The sequence below is a fragment of the Scyliorhinus torazame genome, chromosome 10, assembly GCF_047496885.1.
Source record: "Scyliorhinus torazame isolate Kashiwa2021f chromosome 10, sScyTor2.1, whole genome shotgun sequence".
Taxonomy (NCBI): domain Eukaryota; kingdom Metazoa; phylum Chordata; class Chondrichthyes; order Carcharhiniformes; family Scyliorhinidae; genus Scyliorhinus; species Scyliorhinus torazame.
This window is the reverse complement of record NC_092716.1, coordinates 203,706,158-203,720,840: the sequence shown is the minus strand read 5'-3', so window position 1 is coordinate 203,720,840 and position 14,683 is coordinate 203,706,158. Positions and strand designations below refer to the sequence as shown.

At 44.4% G+C, this 14,683-nt stretch overlaps 1 protein-coding gene across 4 annotated transcripts in view; it reads right to left on the bottom strand.

Annotated features, from left to right (window-relative positions):
* Positions 1 to 995: 995 nt before the first annotated feature.
* The window catches only part of LOC140384513 (uncharacterized), a 170,219-nt gene continuing 156,531 nt past the window's right edge, over positions 996 to 14,683 (bottom strand). For all 4 annotated transcript variants that reach the window (XM_072466270.1, XM_072466271.1, XM_072466272.1 and 1 more), the window contains 2 exons: positions 5,385 to 5,487; positions 996 to 1,862 (listed from right to left, as the gene is read on the bottom strand). In XM_072466270.1, the coding sequence (XP_072322371.1) occupies positions 1,857 to 1,862; positions 5,385 to 5,487 (109 nt within the window). In that variant the 3' untranslated portion in view covers positions 996 to 1,856. The remainder of the gene's footprint in view (positions 1,863 to 5,384; positions 5,488 to 14,683) is intronic.

The window sequence follows — 14,683 nt, the reverse complement described above, 5'->3', positions numbered from 1 at the left end:
ATTAAATACAGATTCATTCACCATCATTTCTAGATCCTGATCGCAAAGGTTTTGGCAGTAGCAGAGTATATATACTCTAGATGATAAAATCAAATCCAATTTTTCAAACTTCTTCACCCAAACCTTTCATTCAACAACCTTTACTACAGCATAAAGTTCTAGTTTGTTTTGAGCTACATTTGCTTTTCATGTGCACTTGCAATATAGCACACAGGCAAGAGATTTCACATGCAGATAAAATAGTCCGGTGTGCGATCATCCATATAGCCTGATGGCATCTAGGAAAAATGTACAGACCAGAAAATAGTGGATGGAATGCCTGTAAAACTGGCTCATGTGATTTACTCCTCTACATGGATGCAGGTGTGCTCTGTATGCAGAGACTGTAAAACAACCACAAAATACCAATATTAGATATTGGGTGGAATTTTCTGTCATGAGCTGTGCCTCAAATGAAATGCAGGAAGGTTACTTAGTGGAAATGAAGTGCATGGTGCTTGCAAATTTCAAATCATTGGACAGAAAATTATAAGCAAAACACATGCAGTTTTATGATATGTGGCCTGCTGTGTCCAAGGCCCTGTGGACCCACAGTAACATCCAGTCAACTAGAGTATCATATAATCCCTACAGTGCACGAGGAGGCCATTTGGCCCATCAAGTCTGCATCCACCCTCCGAAAGATCACTCCACCTGGGCCTGCTCCCCGTAATCCCAGCTAACCGTTGCACACCGAGGGACAATTTAGCATGGCCAAACCACCTAACCTGCACATCATTGGAGTGTGGGAAGAAACCCAGGCAGACACGGGGAGTATGTGCAAACTTCACAGTCACCCAAGGCCAGAATCAACCCGGGTCCCTGGCTATCTACAGTGCTGCCCCTACGGTATACTTTAAAACATGAAGTAGATGATTTCCCTCAAATAAATCTGATCAAACTTCAAGTTATTTACAGTGAATAATGTGTTAAAAAAATCCATGTTGTATAACAGGTGGAATACACAAATAGTTTTATTTATTCCTGAGAAGAGCCATTTAAACAGTGCAGCTGGTACAGAGACAGACAGCAGTACTCTACCCTAAAGTTTACAAAACATCTGTTTTGACATTAGCTGTATGTACTCCTTTTATGAAATGTTAAAAATGTTAATTTTTTTTAACATTGAATACATAAATAACAAAATAGATTTCATATACCTCTACAATCCATTAATATTCCTAGCTAGGCAAATTGAGAATGAAAGGCCACCTTTTCAAAAGGTCTTCTCTGCAAAAAGCGTTCCAAATGCAGCTTCACAGCAGACAAGGTATTAAAGTACAGTGAGTACAACACTAATTGTAAACCTTTTTTGAATCCATATACTAAAAAAGTAAACACAAGAAAAAAACCTAATGTCACAGTTTAGCAGCAGTTTGCCAATGTCACAGTGTGCATAAAAGCACACCATTATCCTCATTTTGCTTTCCAGTGGCAACCACACCTTTTTTTCTGGAATGAACAGCGCGTACAATTAATAAATTAAAAGTTCTGGTTATTGTTTTCCTCTTGTGATTTTCCAAAATTTGCAAGCAAGGTGATGCAACTTCTATATACAATTTACATAGTCTCTTTAAGGCAATTTACAAAACATTTTCAGGTCAAAATAAATGTGTAACAAAACTGTTAACTTTATTTCAAATTCTTATTATTGAAAATTCTCTATTCACACTATATAAACCTGAGTTTAAGCTCCCACAACAGAAATGGTCCTTGACTGCAATTCACAGTTAATCAGCTGTAATACTACAACAGTATTTTCAGTGCTTAAAATGGGTTTCCTGAACCACATCCACTTGCTGGGTCAAGGTGTTTGTTCAGGGCTGTGGGGCGAGGAGATAAAAAAAACACATCAGTTCATTAACATTAGAAATTTTGTAAATGGTAAATCTCTGAAAAAGTTTTATTGCGTGAATGACACTGAATAATAACTGAATGTTCAGAATACTCAGTGTCAAACTTTCTTTACCCAGATGTTTACATAGAAAAGAGATGTAGGCCATTCGGCCCTTGTGCCTGCTCCACCATTCATTATAATCATGGCTGATCCTCCAACTCAATAAACTGGTCCCATCTCCCCCCATTTGCTTTGATCCCTTTCACACCAAGAGCTATATTTAACTCATTCTTGAAAACATATAATGTTTTGGTCTCAACTATTTTCCGTGGTAATGAAGTCCACAGGCTCACCACTCTCTGGGTTAAGAAATTTCTCCTCACCTCAGTCCTAAATGGTCTACCCTGAATCCTCAGACTGTGACCCTTGATTCTGGACTCCCCCACCAAAGGGGCAGCACGGTGGCAGTGGTCAGCACTGCTGCCTCAAATGCCAGGTACCCAGGTTCGATTCCGACCTTGGGTGACTGTGTGCTGTTTGCACGTTCTTCCTGTGGGTTTCCTCCCTCATCCAAAGCTGTGCAGGTTCGGTAGACTGGCCATGCTAAATTTTCCCTTTATGTCTTAAGATATGCAAGTGGAATAGCAGGAATGGGGTGGAGGGAGTGGGCCTGGGTGAGGTACCCTTGTGGAGGGTCAGTGCAGACTCGATGGGCCAAATGGCCTCCTTCTGCACGAGAGGAATTCTATGAATACCAATAGGAACATCCTTCCTGCATCTGCCCTACCCAGTCCTGTTAGAATTGCATAGGTTTCTATGAGATCCCCCTCATTCTTTTGAACTGCAGCGAATATAATACTAACTGACTTAATCTCTCCTCATAGGTCAGTCCCCTTTGTACGTTTTTATATTACACATCAACTTTTATTAAACTATCTGGGTCGAAAGTTTGGCTAAAATACCTATTTATTGTATATTAAATCAGTGAATGGACTCGAGATACTAAAAGCAATGCATCAGAAGATAGTGCTGCAACCTAAAATTTAGATGGCCATTTGAAAACAATGGGGGGGGGGGGGGTCACTTAATGTCATGTGACATGTTATACAATACTCGCATTGTACCTCAAGAGAAAACAATTGCAGATTTTGGGACACTAGAAATGCCGCTGAGCAGTGAAACATTTTGAAAAAGCAACTATGTTGGTTTAAATTTTACAGCTCAGTGCAATCCCAATTTATGAGATTCGGTATTGTGTCTGCCACTTTTCTTCACCGGTCATGTGTTTAATCAGTGCAGGAGCAGGGGATGTGGCTGAAACTGTCTGAAGGCTTAAATATTTCTGCACAAAGATGAGAAGTGAATAACAGTCACTGTGATCTTAGCTTGTGTTCTTCAAAATGCACAGACAAGAATGACAAATGCAGAAAGCTGAAAACAGGCTAGCTGCAGCCAGAAAACTGAAGAGAGGGGGGATGATAAACACTCCTAATTCTGGTTATTGTAAAATATTTGTTGCAATTTGACATAACAAGTACTCCATGTGTTCCATGGCTATCTCCACCATTTAAACCTTATTATAATTGGCAATAAAATTCAGGTTATTCGGCAATTCATAGAATCCCTACAGCGCAGAAGGAGGCCATTCGGTCCATTGAGTCTGCACCAGCCCTCTGAAAGAGCAGCCTACCAAGGCCAAACCCCACACTATACCCGTACCCCACCTAGGGTCAATTTAGCATAGCCAATCCACCTAACTTGCACATCTTTGAACTGTGGGAGGAAACCAGAGCACCCGGAAGAAACACTTGCAAACATGGGGAGAAAGTGCAAACTCCACAGTCACCTGAAGTTGGAATCAAACCTGGGTTCCTGGCACTGTGATGCAGCAGTGCTAAACACTGTGCCACCCAATTGAGTAAATCATCTTCAAAATTTAAAAATGAAATAGATTAGTTGAAATTACATTCCGTGTGCTTGCAAGTTATTTCACCCCCATCCATGGATCCATAGTATGGCCACGACTGTGTGGAGACCATTTATTCCATCAATACTGCTGCTGCTAATTGATCAATGCAAATGATTGAGGGTTAGGAGACTCACTCTCCAATTCTTTTCTCTCTCCTCTTGGAGTTCCCTGCAGCAACAGGGGCCAGATCACAATGTCATGGTCAAGGAAAGCTCAGGTATTGGCTCATTTCATGGAATTTACAGTGCAGAAAGAGGTCATTCTGCCCATCTAGTCTGCTCCGGCCCTTGGAAAGAGCACCCAACCCAAGCCCACACCTCCACCCTATCTCTCTAACCGAGTAACCCCACCCACCTTTTTGAACACCTAGGGCAATTTAGCATGGCCAATCCACCTAACCTGCACATCTTTGGACTGTAGGAGGAAACCCACGCAGACACGGGGAGAACATGCAGACTCCGCACAGACAGTGACTCAAGCCGGAAATCGAACCTGGACCTGGGGCAGTGAAGCAACTGTGCTAACCACTGTGCTACCGTGGTGGTCTAGCAAATGTGGAAATTATGTAGAAATTTAAGTAACAGATCTAGCAGTTGCGATAAAAGGCCTTCATGTCCTTGCTGCGTGCTACATTTTGATACACTGATTGTTCATTCATTCAAACTGAAATTGAGAAATAATTATCTTGCATTTTTAGCGTCTTTCATAATAATGGGATGGCCCAAAATGCTTCACAACCAATTAATTACTATTGAAGTAGTGAATATTTAGAACATAGAACATAACAGCGCAGTACAGGCCCTTCTGCCCTCGATGTTGCGCCGACCTGTGAAACCACTCTAAAGCCCATCTACACTATTCCCTTATAGTCCATATGTATATCCAATGACCATTTGAATGCCCTTAGTGTTGGCGAGTCCATTACTGTTGCTGGCAGGGCATTCCACGCCCTTACTACTCTCTGAGTAAAGAACCTACCCCTGACATCTGTCCTATATCTATCTCCCCTCAATTTAAAGCTATTTATTTTGAAATATTGTGCTGTTACTGTTGTTATGTGGGAAAAAGAGGCAGCCAATTATAGACAAAAGCAGCAACATAAATGTTAATTTAGCTTGGTGGCGTGGACTGAGAGATAAATGTTGCTCAGCCATCAACAAAACTTCATAATTTTTCTTAAAATTTGGCTACAGGATCTCGTTCCTCCAGTCTAACAGTGGACAGGATCATGGTTTAATGTCTCATCCAAAAGAGAGCATCTCTGGAAATGCAAAACTCCCTTAGTCTTCTACTAAGCTTCAGTCTGGATTGTATGGTCAACTCTGATAGTGGGGCGTGAACCCACAACCTTCTGACTAGGAAACAAGTGCTCTGACATAGTCATGCTGATATGGGATTTAAAGTGGATGTTTCATATGGAGAGGAACACTGGTGCAGACTGAATTTTTGAAATATCTGTTTCTGTGCTGTAACATTATAAAATTGTTCAGAACAAATGATTCTGACAAGGTTTATCTGCAAGAAATATCTGAAACATACCTGGTTCATACAAGGAGTGGGAGCTGCTTTATCTTGAGGCTGTGGCATTGAATCAGGATCCCTTCTCCCCATCTGTTTGAGAACTGGATAATCAGGCAGCAGGCTAAACAAATAGTAGAATATCTTTGTTTCAATTGTTTTTTTAATTTCTTTACAAACAGCATCAGAAAGACAAACTATACAGACAACTTTCACCTTGAGCAATACTTTAGTTGTATTGGGAATGGACATGGGGAAATGGACAGGCACATGGGTTTGAATAAATCACTCTAGTTGAACAACTAGCACACAGTGCTGCGACAGAATGAATTCCTTCTGCCCTAGATTTTCAATATTTTTAGATGTAATTTGCTGTTTTCTTAGTGAATATAAATATTCAGAAATGTAACTATTCAAACCAATGAATATTACTTAGTCTGGAGTGTCAATGAATTTATCAAAAACACTCCACTTCAGAAGATTGTTGTAAAATGTATTTCTCTACTAATCTCTCCTTACCACTCAGAAACCCAGAAGGATAAGGGTAGCAGACACATAGGAACACCACCACCTACAAGTTCCCCTCCAAGTCACACACCATTCTAACTTTGAACTGTATTGCCATCCCCTCATTGTCGTTGGGTCAAATTCCTGGACCTCCCTCCCTAATCTCACTGTAGGTGTACCTACATCACATGGACTGCAGCAGTTCAAGAAAACAGCTCACTGCCACCTTCTCAAGGGCAATCGGGAGTAGGCAATTAGAGGTGGCCTGGCCAACAACATCTTTTGAAATAAGTTTTAAAATTAAAGCAAAACTGGTGTATATATTGCATTTAGCAGCACCTGTAAGTTGCATTTAGCACCATTTGTAAGTGGCATTGTCAAATTCAGGGTCAGATAGAAAATAAGAATTAAAATGAGAGCAAAACGGGCAGCACGGTGGCGGTGGGTTCGCCCTGATGCCTCACGGCGCCAAGGTCCCAGGTTCGATCCCGGTTCTGGGTGACTGTTCGTGTGGAGTTTGCACATTCTCCCCGTGTTTGCGTGGGTTTCGTCCCACAACCCAAAGATGTGCAGGCTAGGTGGATTGGCCACGCTAAATTGCCCCTTAATTGGAAAAGTGAATTGGGTCATCTAAATTTATATTTAAAAAAGAGAGCAAAAGTCAATCAATAAACTAATGTGGCAGGGGGATGGGAATCAGAACAGTAAGTTAGCAAGTGTAGAGACTGGGAATGAGCATGGTACCAGGGCCAGGCTGTCTAAGAGGATGGGCAGAGGGTAGCACGGTGGTGCAGTGGTTAGCATTGCGGCCTCATGGCACAGAGATCCCAGTTTCAACCCTGGCTTTGGGTCACTGTCCGTGTGGAGTTTGCACATTCTCCCCGTGTTTGCATGGGTTTCGCCTCCCACAACCCAAAGATGTGCAGGTAGGTGGATTGGCCACGCTAAATTGCCCCTTAATTGGAAAAAATGAATTGGGTACACTAAATTTATAAAAAAACACAGGTCAGACAGATGAACTTAGAGCCTTAATTCATGCGCAGAACTTGGATATGGTTGAGGTAATGGAGACTTGGTTAAAAAAGGGACAGGACTGGCAGCTAAATATTCCGGGATGTAGGTGTTTTAGGCGAGACAGAAGGGACGGTAAAAGAGGTGGGGGAGTTGCAATACTGGTTGGAAAATATATTACAGCTGTACAGAGAGAGGACATCTTGGAAGAATCAAGTAACAAGACACTGGGTAGAACTCAGAAACAGAATGGGGCAGTCACTGTGATGAGGATGTACTACAGGCTTCCCAATAGCCCGCCGTAAGTTGAAGAACAGATATGTAAGCAAATTCTGGATAGATGTAGAAATAATAGGGTTATTTAGTGAGAGAACAAAGAATAATACAGCCGAGGAACAGCCCTTCAGCCCTCCAAGCCTGTACCGGTCACGATATGAACCTTTGCCAAAAACCCTCAGCACTTCCTTGTGCCGTATCCCTCTATAACCATCCTATGCACGTATTTGTCAAGATGCCTTTTGAATGCCGTTAATATATCTGCTTCCACAACCTCCCCTGGCAACGTGTTCCACCCTCTGCGTAAAAAGCCTGCTTCGCAAATCTCCTCTAAACTTTGCCCACTGGTGACTGACCCCTCCAGCCTGGGAAAGAGTGCCTACCCATCCACTCTATCCATGCCCCATATAATCTTGTAGACCTTTATCAGGTCACCCTTCAACCACCGTCTTTCTAATGAAAACAGTCCAAATCTATTCAGCCTCTCCACATAGCTATCACTCTCCAGATCAGGCAACATCCTGGTAAACCTCCTCTGCACTCTCTCCAAAGCCTCCACATCCTTTAATTTTCTCATACTGACTGGAAATCCCTTAGGGCTAGGGGTCTTGATGATGAGTAATTTGGTAAATGTGTCCAGAAAGGATTTTTGGAACAATATGTGGATAGCCCGACTAGAGAGGGGGCAGTACTGGACCTAGTACTAGGGAACAATCCCGGACAGGTCATCAAAGTTGCAGCGGGTCAACATGTGGCAAACAGTGACCACAATTCCATAAGCTTTTGGGTACTCATGGAAAACGATGAGTGTTGTCCAAGGATTAAGGTGCTAAATTGGGTGAAGGCTAACTACAACCAGATTTAGAGGCTGCTATTTGGGAGAGGCTGTGTGAGGGTAAATCCACATTTGGCATGTGGGAGTCTTTTAAGGAGCAATTGATGGAGTGCAGGACAACATGTGCCGATGGACAGGAAAGGCAGGATTCAGAAATCATGGATGACCAGGGAAATTGTGAGTCTAATTAAAAAGAAAAAGGATGCACATATGAGTTCTAGCCAACTAAAAACATATGAAGCACTTAAAGAATACAGGGAAAGTAGAAAAGAGCTCAAACAAGGAGTTAGGAGGGCAAAAAGGGTCGCAAAATATCCTTGCCAGACAGGACTAAGTAGAATCCCAAGGCATTTTATTTGTTTATTTTTATAACTTTAGAGCACCCAATTCATTTTTTCCAATTAAGGGGCAATTTAGCATGGTCAATCCACCTAGCCTGCACATCTTTGGGTTATCATAGAATTTACAGTGCAGAAGGAGGCCATTCGGCCCATCGAGTCTGCACCGGCTCTTGGAAAGAGCACCCTACCCAAGGTCAACACCTCCACCCTATCCCCATAACCCAGTAACCTCACCCAACACTAAGGGCAATTTTGGACACTAAGGGCAATTTATCATAGCCAATCCACCTAACTTGCACATCTTTGGACTGTGGGAGGAAACCGGAGCACCCGGAGGAAACCCACGCACACACGGGGAGGATGTGCAGACTCCGCACAGACAGTGACCCAAGCCGGAATCGAACCTGGGACCTCGGCAGCACGAGGCCACAATGCTAACCCACTGCGCCACTGTGCTGTCCTCCCAAGACATTTTATACGTATATTAGGAGCAAGAGGGTAGCTAGAAAGTTGGTCCATTCAAGGACAAAGGATGGAAATTATGCGTAGAGCCAAAGGAAGTAAGCGAGATCCTTAATGAGTACTTTGCATCGGTATGCACAAAGGAGAGGGACACATTGATTGGTGGAGTCGCAGAGGGATATGTAACAAGTCATTATTACAAGTGAGGAAGTGTTAGGTGTGTCAAAAAGCATTAAGGTAGACAAATCACCAGGGCCAGATGGCATCTATCCCAGATTACCGAGGGAGACGAGATGAAATCGCCAGTGAGCTTGACGTCAGTGATAGTGAAATTGTTGGAAAAGATTCTCAGAGATAGGATCTATGCACATTTGGAAGTGAATGGTCTCAATGGTGACAGACAGCATGCTTTTGTACGAGGGAGGTCATGTCTCACTAATTTAATTTAATTGATTTTTTTGAGGAGGTGCAAAAATAATTGACGAGGGAAGGGTTGTGGATGTGGTCTACATGGACTTTAGTAAAGCATTTGACAAGGTCCCTCATGGTAGGCTGGTACAAAAGATTAAATCACACAAATTCAGGGGTGAACTAGCTAGATGGATTCAGAAGTGGCATGGCCACAGGAGACAGAGGGTAGCAGTGGAAGAGTGTTTTTCCGAATGGAGATCTGTAACTAGTGGTGTTCCGCAGGGATCAGTACTGGGACCTCTGATGTTTGGAATATATTTTAAATTCCTGGAAGAAAACGTAGCTGGTCTGATTAGCAAGTTTGTGGATGATACTAAGATTGCAGGAGTTGAGGATAGTGATGAAGATTGACAGAGAATACAGCAGGTTATAGATGGGCTGCAAAATTGAGCGGAGAAATGGCAGATGGAAATAAACCCAAATAAATGTGAGATGATGCATTTTGGTAGATCCAATTCAGGTGGGAACTATAAAATAAGTGGCAGAACCATCAGGAGTATTGACATTCAGAGTGATCTGGGAGTGCAGGTCCACAGATCTTTAAAAGTGGCAACACAGGTGGAAATGGAGGTAAAGAAAGCATATGGCATGCTTGCCTTCATCGGACGGGGCATCAAGTATAAAAGTTTGCATATTATGTTACAGTTAGTTTTGTAGAACATTGGCTAGGCCTCATTTGGAATACTGTGTCCAATTCTGGTCACCACATACCAGAAGGATGTGGAGGCTTTGGAGAGAGTACAGAAAAGGTTTACCAAGATGTAATGGTATGGAGGGCATTAGCTATGAGGAGAGATTGAATAAACTGGGATTGTTCTCCCTAGAAAGACAGAGGCTGAGGGGCGACCCGATAGAAGTTCATAAAATTATGAGGGGTATAGATAGTGTGAACAGTTGGAGGCTTTTTCCCAGTGCGGAAATGACAATTACAAGGGGTCACAAGTTCAAGGTGAGGGGAGATAGGTTCAGCGGAGGTGTGCGGGGTACGTTTTTTACACAGAGGGTGGTGGTGGCCTGGAATGCACTGCCAAATGAGGTGGTTGAGGCAGAAACGTTAGCAACCTTTACGACTTATCTAGATAACACATGAACAGACGGGGTATAGAAGGATACAGGCGGTTGGTCTAGATTGGACACGTAATTGGCGCAGGCTTGGAGGGCCGAAGGGCCTGTGCCTGTTCTTTGTTCTTTTTATTCCTATCCATAAACTTTTCAACAACAGAAAATGGAATGGCTTATCATAGAATCTACAGTGCAAGAGGCCATTCGGCCCATCGAGTCTGCACCAGCCCTTGGAAAAGAGCACCCTACTTAAACCCACACCTCCACCCTATCCCCATAACCCAGTAACCCCACCTAACCTTTTGAACATTAAGGGACAATCTTACATGGCCAATCCACGTAATCTGCACATCTTTGGACACTTATAATAGACACCCTGAATCACGATACCAGGATATCCCCATAAGCATCCTTTCTCTATAACATCAGGATGTTATAACAATCGGAACGTGTTGCCTTCAAGGAACAGGCAAGGTTATTCACAACCACCCATTAGCAGAATAATACAGTCTTACACGTCATAGCCCTTATAAAACAACAGGCCGCCAATGTCACAGGCACAGGATATGTGCTTATTTTCTAATACCGGGGCCAAACAGAAGAGGTAACACTTCAGTGAAATGTGACATTTCTATTTTATATCTGATAAAGCAATGAGAAATACTTGGCCACAAATAGCACATTACACATGTCTAAACTGTAGTCTGGGAGATTTTTCTATCAAAAAAAATTCACTGTATTTGCACAGTCTCTGTATATGGCAATACAAATTTATTCCTTTTAACTTGAAATATCTGCCAATTTAAATTAAAATGATGCAAAAAAACACCATCTGACTGATTTATTAAAATTACTCAATTCAATCTAATGGGTAATTAAAATGTTCTTTTGAGCAAAGAACAAATTAGAATTAGATCAAGTTGACATGTAAAATTCTCTATTTCAGAGAAGTAATCTTTCTGGAGTATAAGTTGAGAAGCCACCACACCATCACTAACGAAACAGATGATTCGAAAGTGAAATGCAAAACTTCTGGAGGATGATTTTTAAAAATGGTTCTATTATTTTCCTAAACACTGTTCCCACTTTATTTATCCAGCGAAGGGAACAAGTTATCTCATAATTCCATTTTATTTATAGGAGAGTGCCATTCTTGGGGCAATCCTTATATTGCATGACTGGACAAATTTGGGTGGAGTTAAATCACCATTTTCTGACATCTTTCTGAAAACAAATAAGGTGTGGGCGGCGATTAAGGAGTCTGTGGAGTCGAATCAGAATGGGGAGGTGTCCGCGGCCATTTTTTGGGAGGCACTGAAGGCAGTGGTTCAGGGGGAAATTATTTTGTTTAAGGCTCGTGTGGATAGGGAAAGGAGGGAGGAGCATGACTGACTCGTGAGCAAGATAGTGGAGGTGGACAGGGAATATTAGAGGGTGGCCACCGTGGAGGGATTGGCGAGAGGTTGCAGGGGCAGTTTGACAGGCTGACAACTGGGAGGGCGGTCGGGCAACTGCGTAGGACAAGGAGGGTGCAATATGAGTATGGGGAGAAGGCGAGCCGCATGCTGGCACGCCAGCTGCGGAGGCAGGCTGCGTCCAGGGAAATATTGAAGATACGGACTGGGGCTGGGGATGTGGTGTCAGAGCCAGGGAAGATAAATGAGGCATTTAGGGTGTACTACCAGGGACTTTATGAGACAGAACCGGGAGGAGAGGAGGGGGACATGGGGCAGTTTCTGGACAAGCTGGAATTTCCCCAGGTGGAGGAAACAAAGAGGCAGGCGTTGGAGGAGCCCCTGGTGCTGAGGAAGGTGCTCGATAGTATCAGGGGTATGAAGTCGGGGAAGGCCCCTGGGCCAGATGGGTACCTGGCAGAATTTTATAAGGAATTTGCGACGGACCTGGCACCACATCTGTTGGGGATGTTTAATCATAGAATTTACAGTGCAGAAGGAGGCCATTCGGCCCATCGGGTCTGCACCGGCTCTTGGAAAGAGCACCCTACCCTACCCTACCCTCTGTATCCATGGATACAGAGAAAGCATTTGATCGGGTGGAGTGGCGGTACTTGTTCGAGGTTTTGGGAAGGTTTGGGCCGAGATTTGTGGCATGGGTATGGTTGCTGTATGTGGCACCTAGGGCGAGGGTGAGGACAAATAATATGAACTCACAAAGCTTTGACTTACACAGGGGTAAAAGGCAGGGGTACCCGCTGTCGCCGTTGCTGTTTGCACTGACTATAGAGTCATTGGCGATGGCTTTCAGGGGGCCAGCAGAGTGGCGGGGGATTATGAGGAGACAGAGGAAGCATCGGGTGTCGCTCTATGCCAATTACCTCTTGCTGTATGTTTCGGATCCGTTGGAGAGTATGGGAAGGATTATGGGTCTGCTGGGGAGGTTTGGAGGGTTCTTGGGGTACAAGCTGAATGTAGGAAAAAGCGAGGTATTCCCGGTGAATGAGCTGGCACAGCAGGCTAATTTGGGGGGATGCCATTTACGGTAGCGAGGGATAGGTTCAGGTATTTGGGGTTTCAGGTAGCGAGGGAATGGACGGGCTCCATAAGTGGAACTTAACGAAGCTGGTGGAGGAAGCTAGGGAGGATCTCAAGAGGTGGGATACATTGTACGTAACGTTGGCAGGGAGGGTTCAAGTGGTGAAAATGAATATTCTGCGGAGGTTCTTGTTTATCTGTCATGCTCTTTCAAATTTTATACCAAAGGCCTTTTTTCGGAAAGTGGACACGGTCATTTCTGACTTTGTATGGCCGGGGAAGATGCGGAGGGTGGGGAGGACCCTGCTTTGGAGGCAGAGGCAGCGGGGGGTGGGTTGGCTTTGCCAAACTTGCTTCATTATTATTGGGCAGTGAATGTGGAGGCGGAGAAGGAGAAGGGGTAGAGTGGGTTAGGATGGAGGAGGAATCTTGTAAGGGGTCTAGTTTGAGGGCTATGGAGATGGTAGCAATGCCAACGGTTCCGAGTAGATATTCAGGGAACCCGGTGGTGCAGTCCACGGTGAAGATATGGAATCAGCTGAGGGGGCATTTTAGGGTGGAAGGGATGTCGGTGCTAACGCCGCTGTGCGAGAATCATGGGTTTGAGCCGGGGGGGGGGGATGGATAGTATAGGCAGGAGGTAGAGGGAAGTGGGGCTGGTCAAGGTGAGGGATCTGTATTTGGAGGAAGGGCTCACCAGTCTGGAGGAACTAAGGGAGAGGGTAGAGCTGCCGAGGGGGAGTAAGTTCAGGTATCTGCAGGATAGGGACTTTGCGCGAAAGGTATGGAGGGGGTTCTGTAGGTTGCCGGGATACACGCTGCTGGAGTGACAGCTGCTTCCGGATGTGGAAAGGGAGGGAAGAATTGGGGATATGTACAAGTGGCTGGGGAAGCAGGGAAGCGAGCGGATGAAGATCAAGGAGAAATGGGAAGCGGAGTTGGGAGGGGAGATCAATTGGGGAGAATGGAGTGAGGCACTGCGTAGGGTAAATGGGACCTCCCCTTGTGCAAGGATGAGCCTGATACAATTTAAGGTAAGGTGGTGCACAGGATGCATATGACTCGGGTGAGAATGAGTGGGCTCTTTCAGGGAGTAGCAGATGAGTGCAAGAGGTGTGGGCGGGGGCCATCGAATCACACGCAGATGTTTTGGGGTTACGAAAAATTGGGAAGATTCTGGGCGGGAGTGTTCGCAGTTTTAGCCAGGATAGTGGAGGAGGAGGTGAACCCGGACCCTGCGATATTTGGAGTTTCAGAGAAGCTGGAGCTCACGGAGAGGAGGAAGGCCGATGTCTTGGCCTTCGCCTCTCTGATTGCACGGTGGTGAACTTTGCTGGAGTGGCGGTCGGCATCGCCACCGGGGGTAGCGGCTTGGTTAGGTGACCTGTACGACTTCCTGCAATTAAGAGAAGATAAAGTATGAGTTAAGGGGCTGTTCAGGGGGGGTTTGGGGAAAGGTGGGGGATGTTTGTGACCGTGTGTGAGGGGATGTTCATCGCGCGGGAGGGGGTCTGTAAAAGGGGAAAAATCTGTATGGATTGTATAGTTGATTGTTGGGAAGTATGTTTCCCGGGTGTTTATTCGCTGTAACCTGATTTGATACATGGTTGTAATAAAATACATTTTAAAAAAACTTTCTGGAAACAAATTGAAGGCCCCCTATGGAAAGTTAGTTCAAAGCAACAAAGCAGACAAGAAATTGAGTGTAGCACAATGAGAAAAAACATGTCGAAAGATATACAGGTTAGGTGCATTGGCCATGATCAATACACGGTTGCGGGGATAGGGCGGGATAGTGGGCCTAAGTGGGGTGCTCTTTCAAAGGGTCAGTGCACACTTGATAGGCTGAATGGCCTCCTTCTG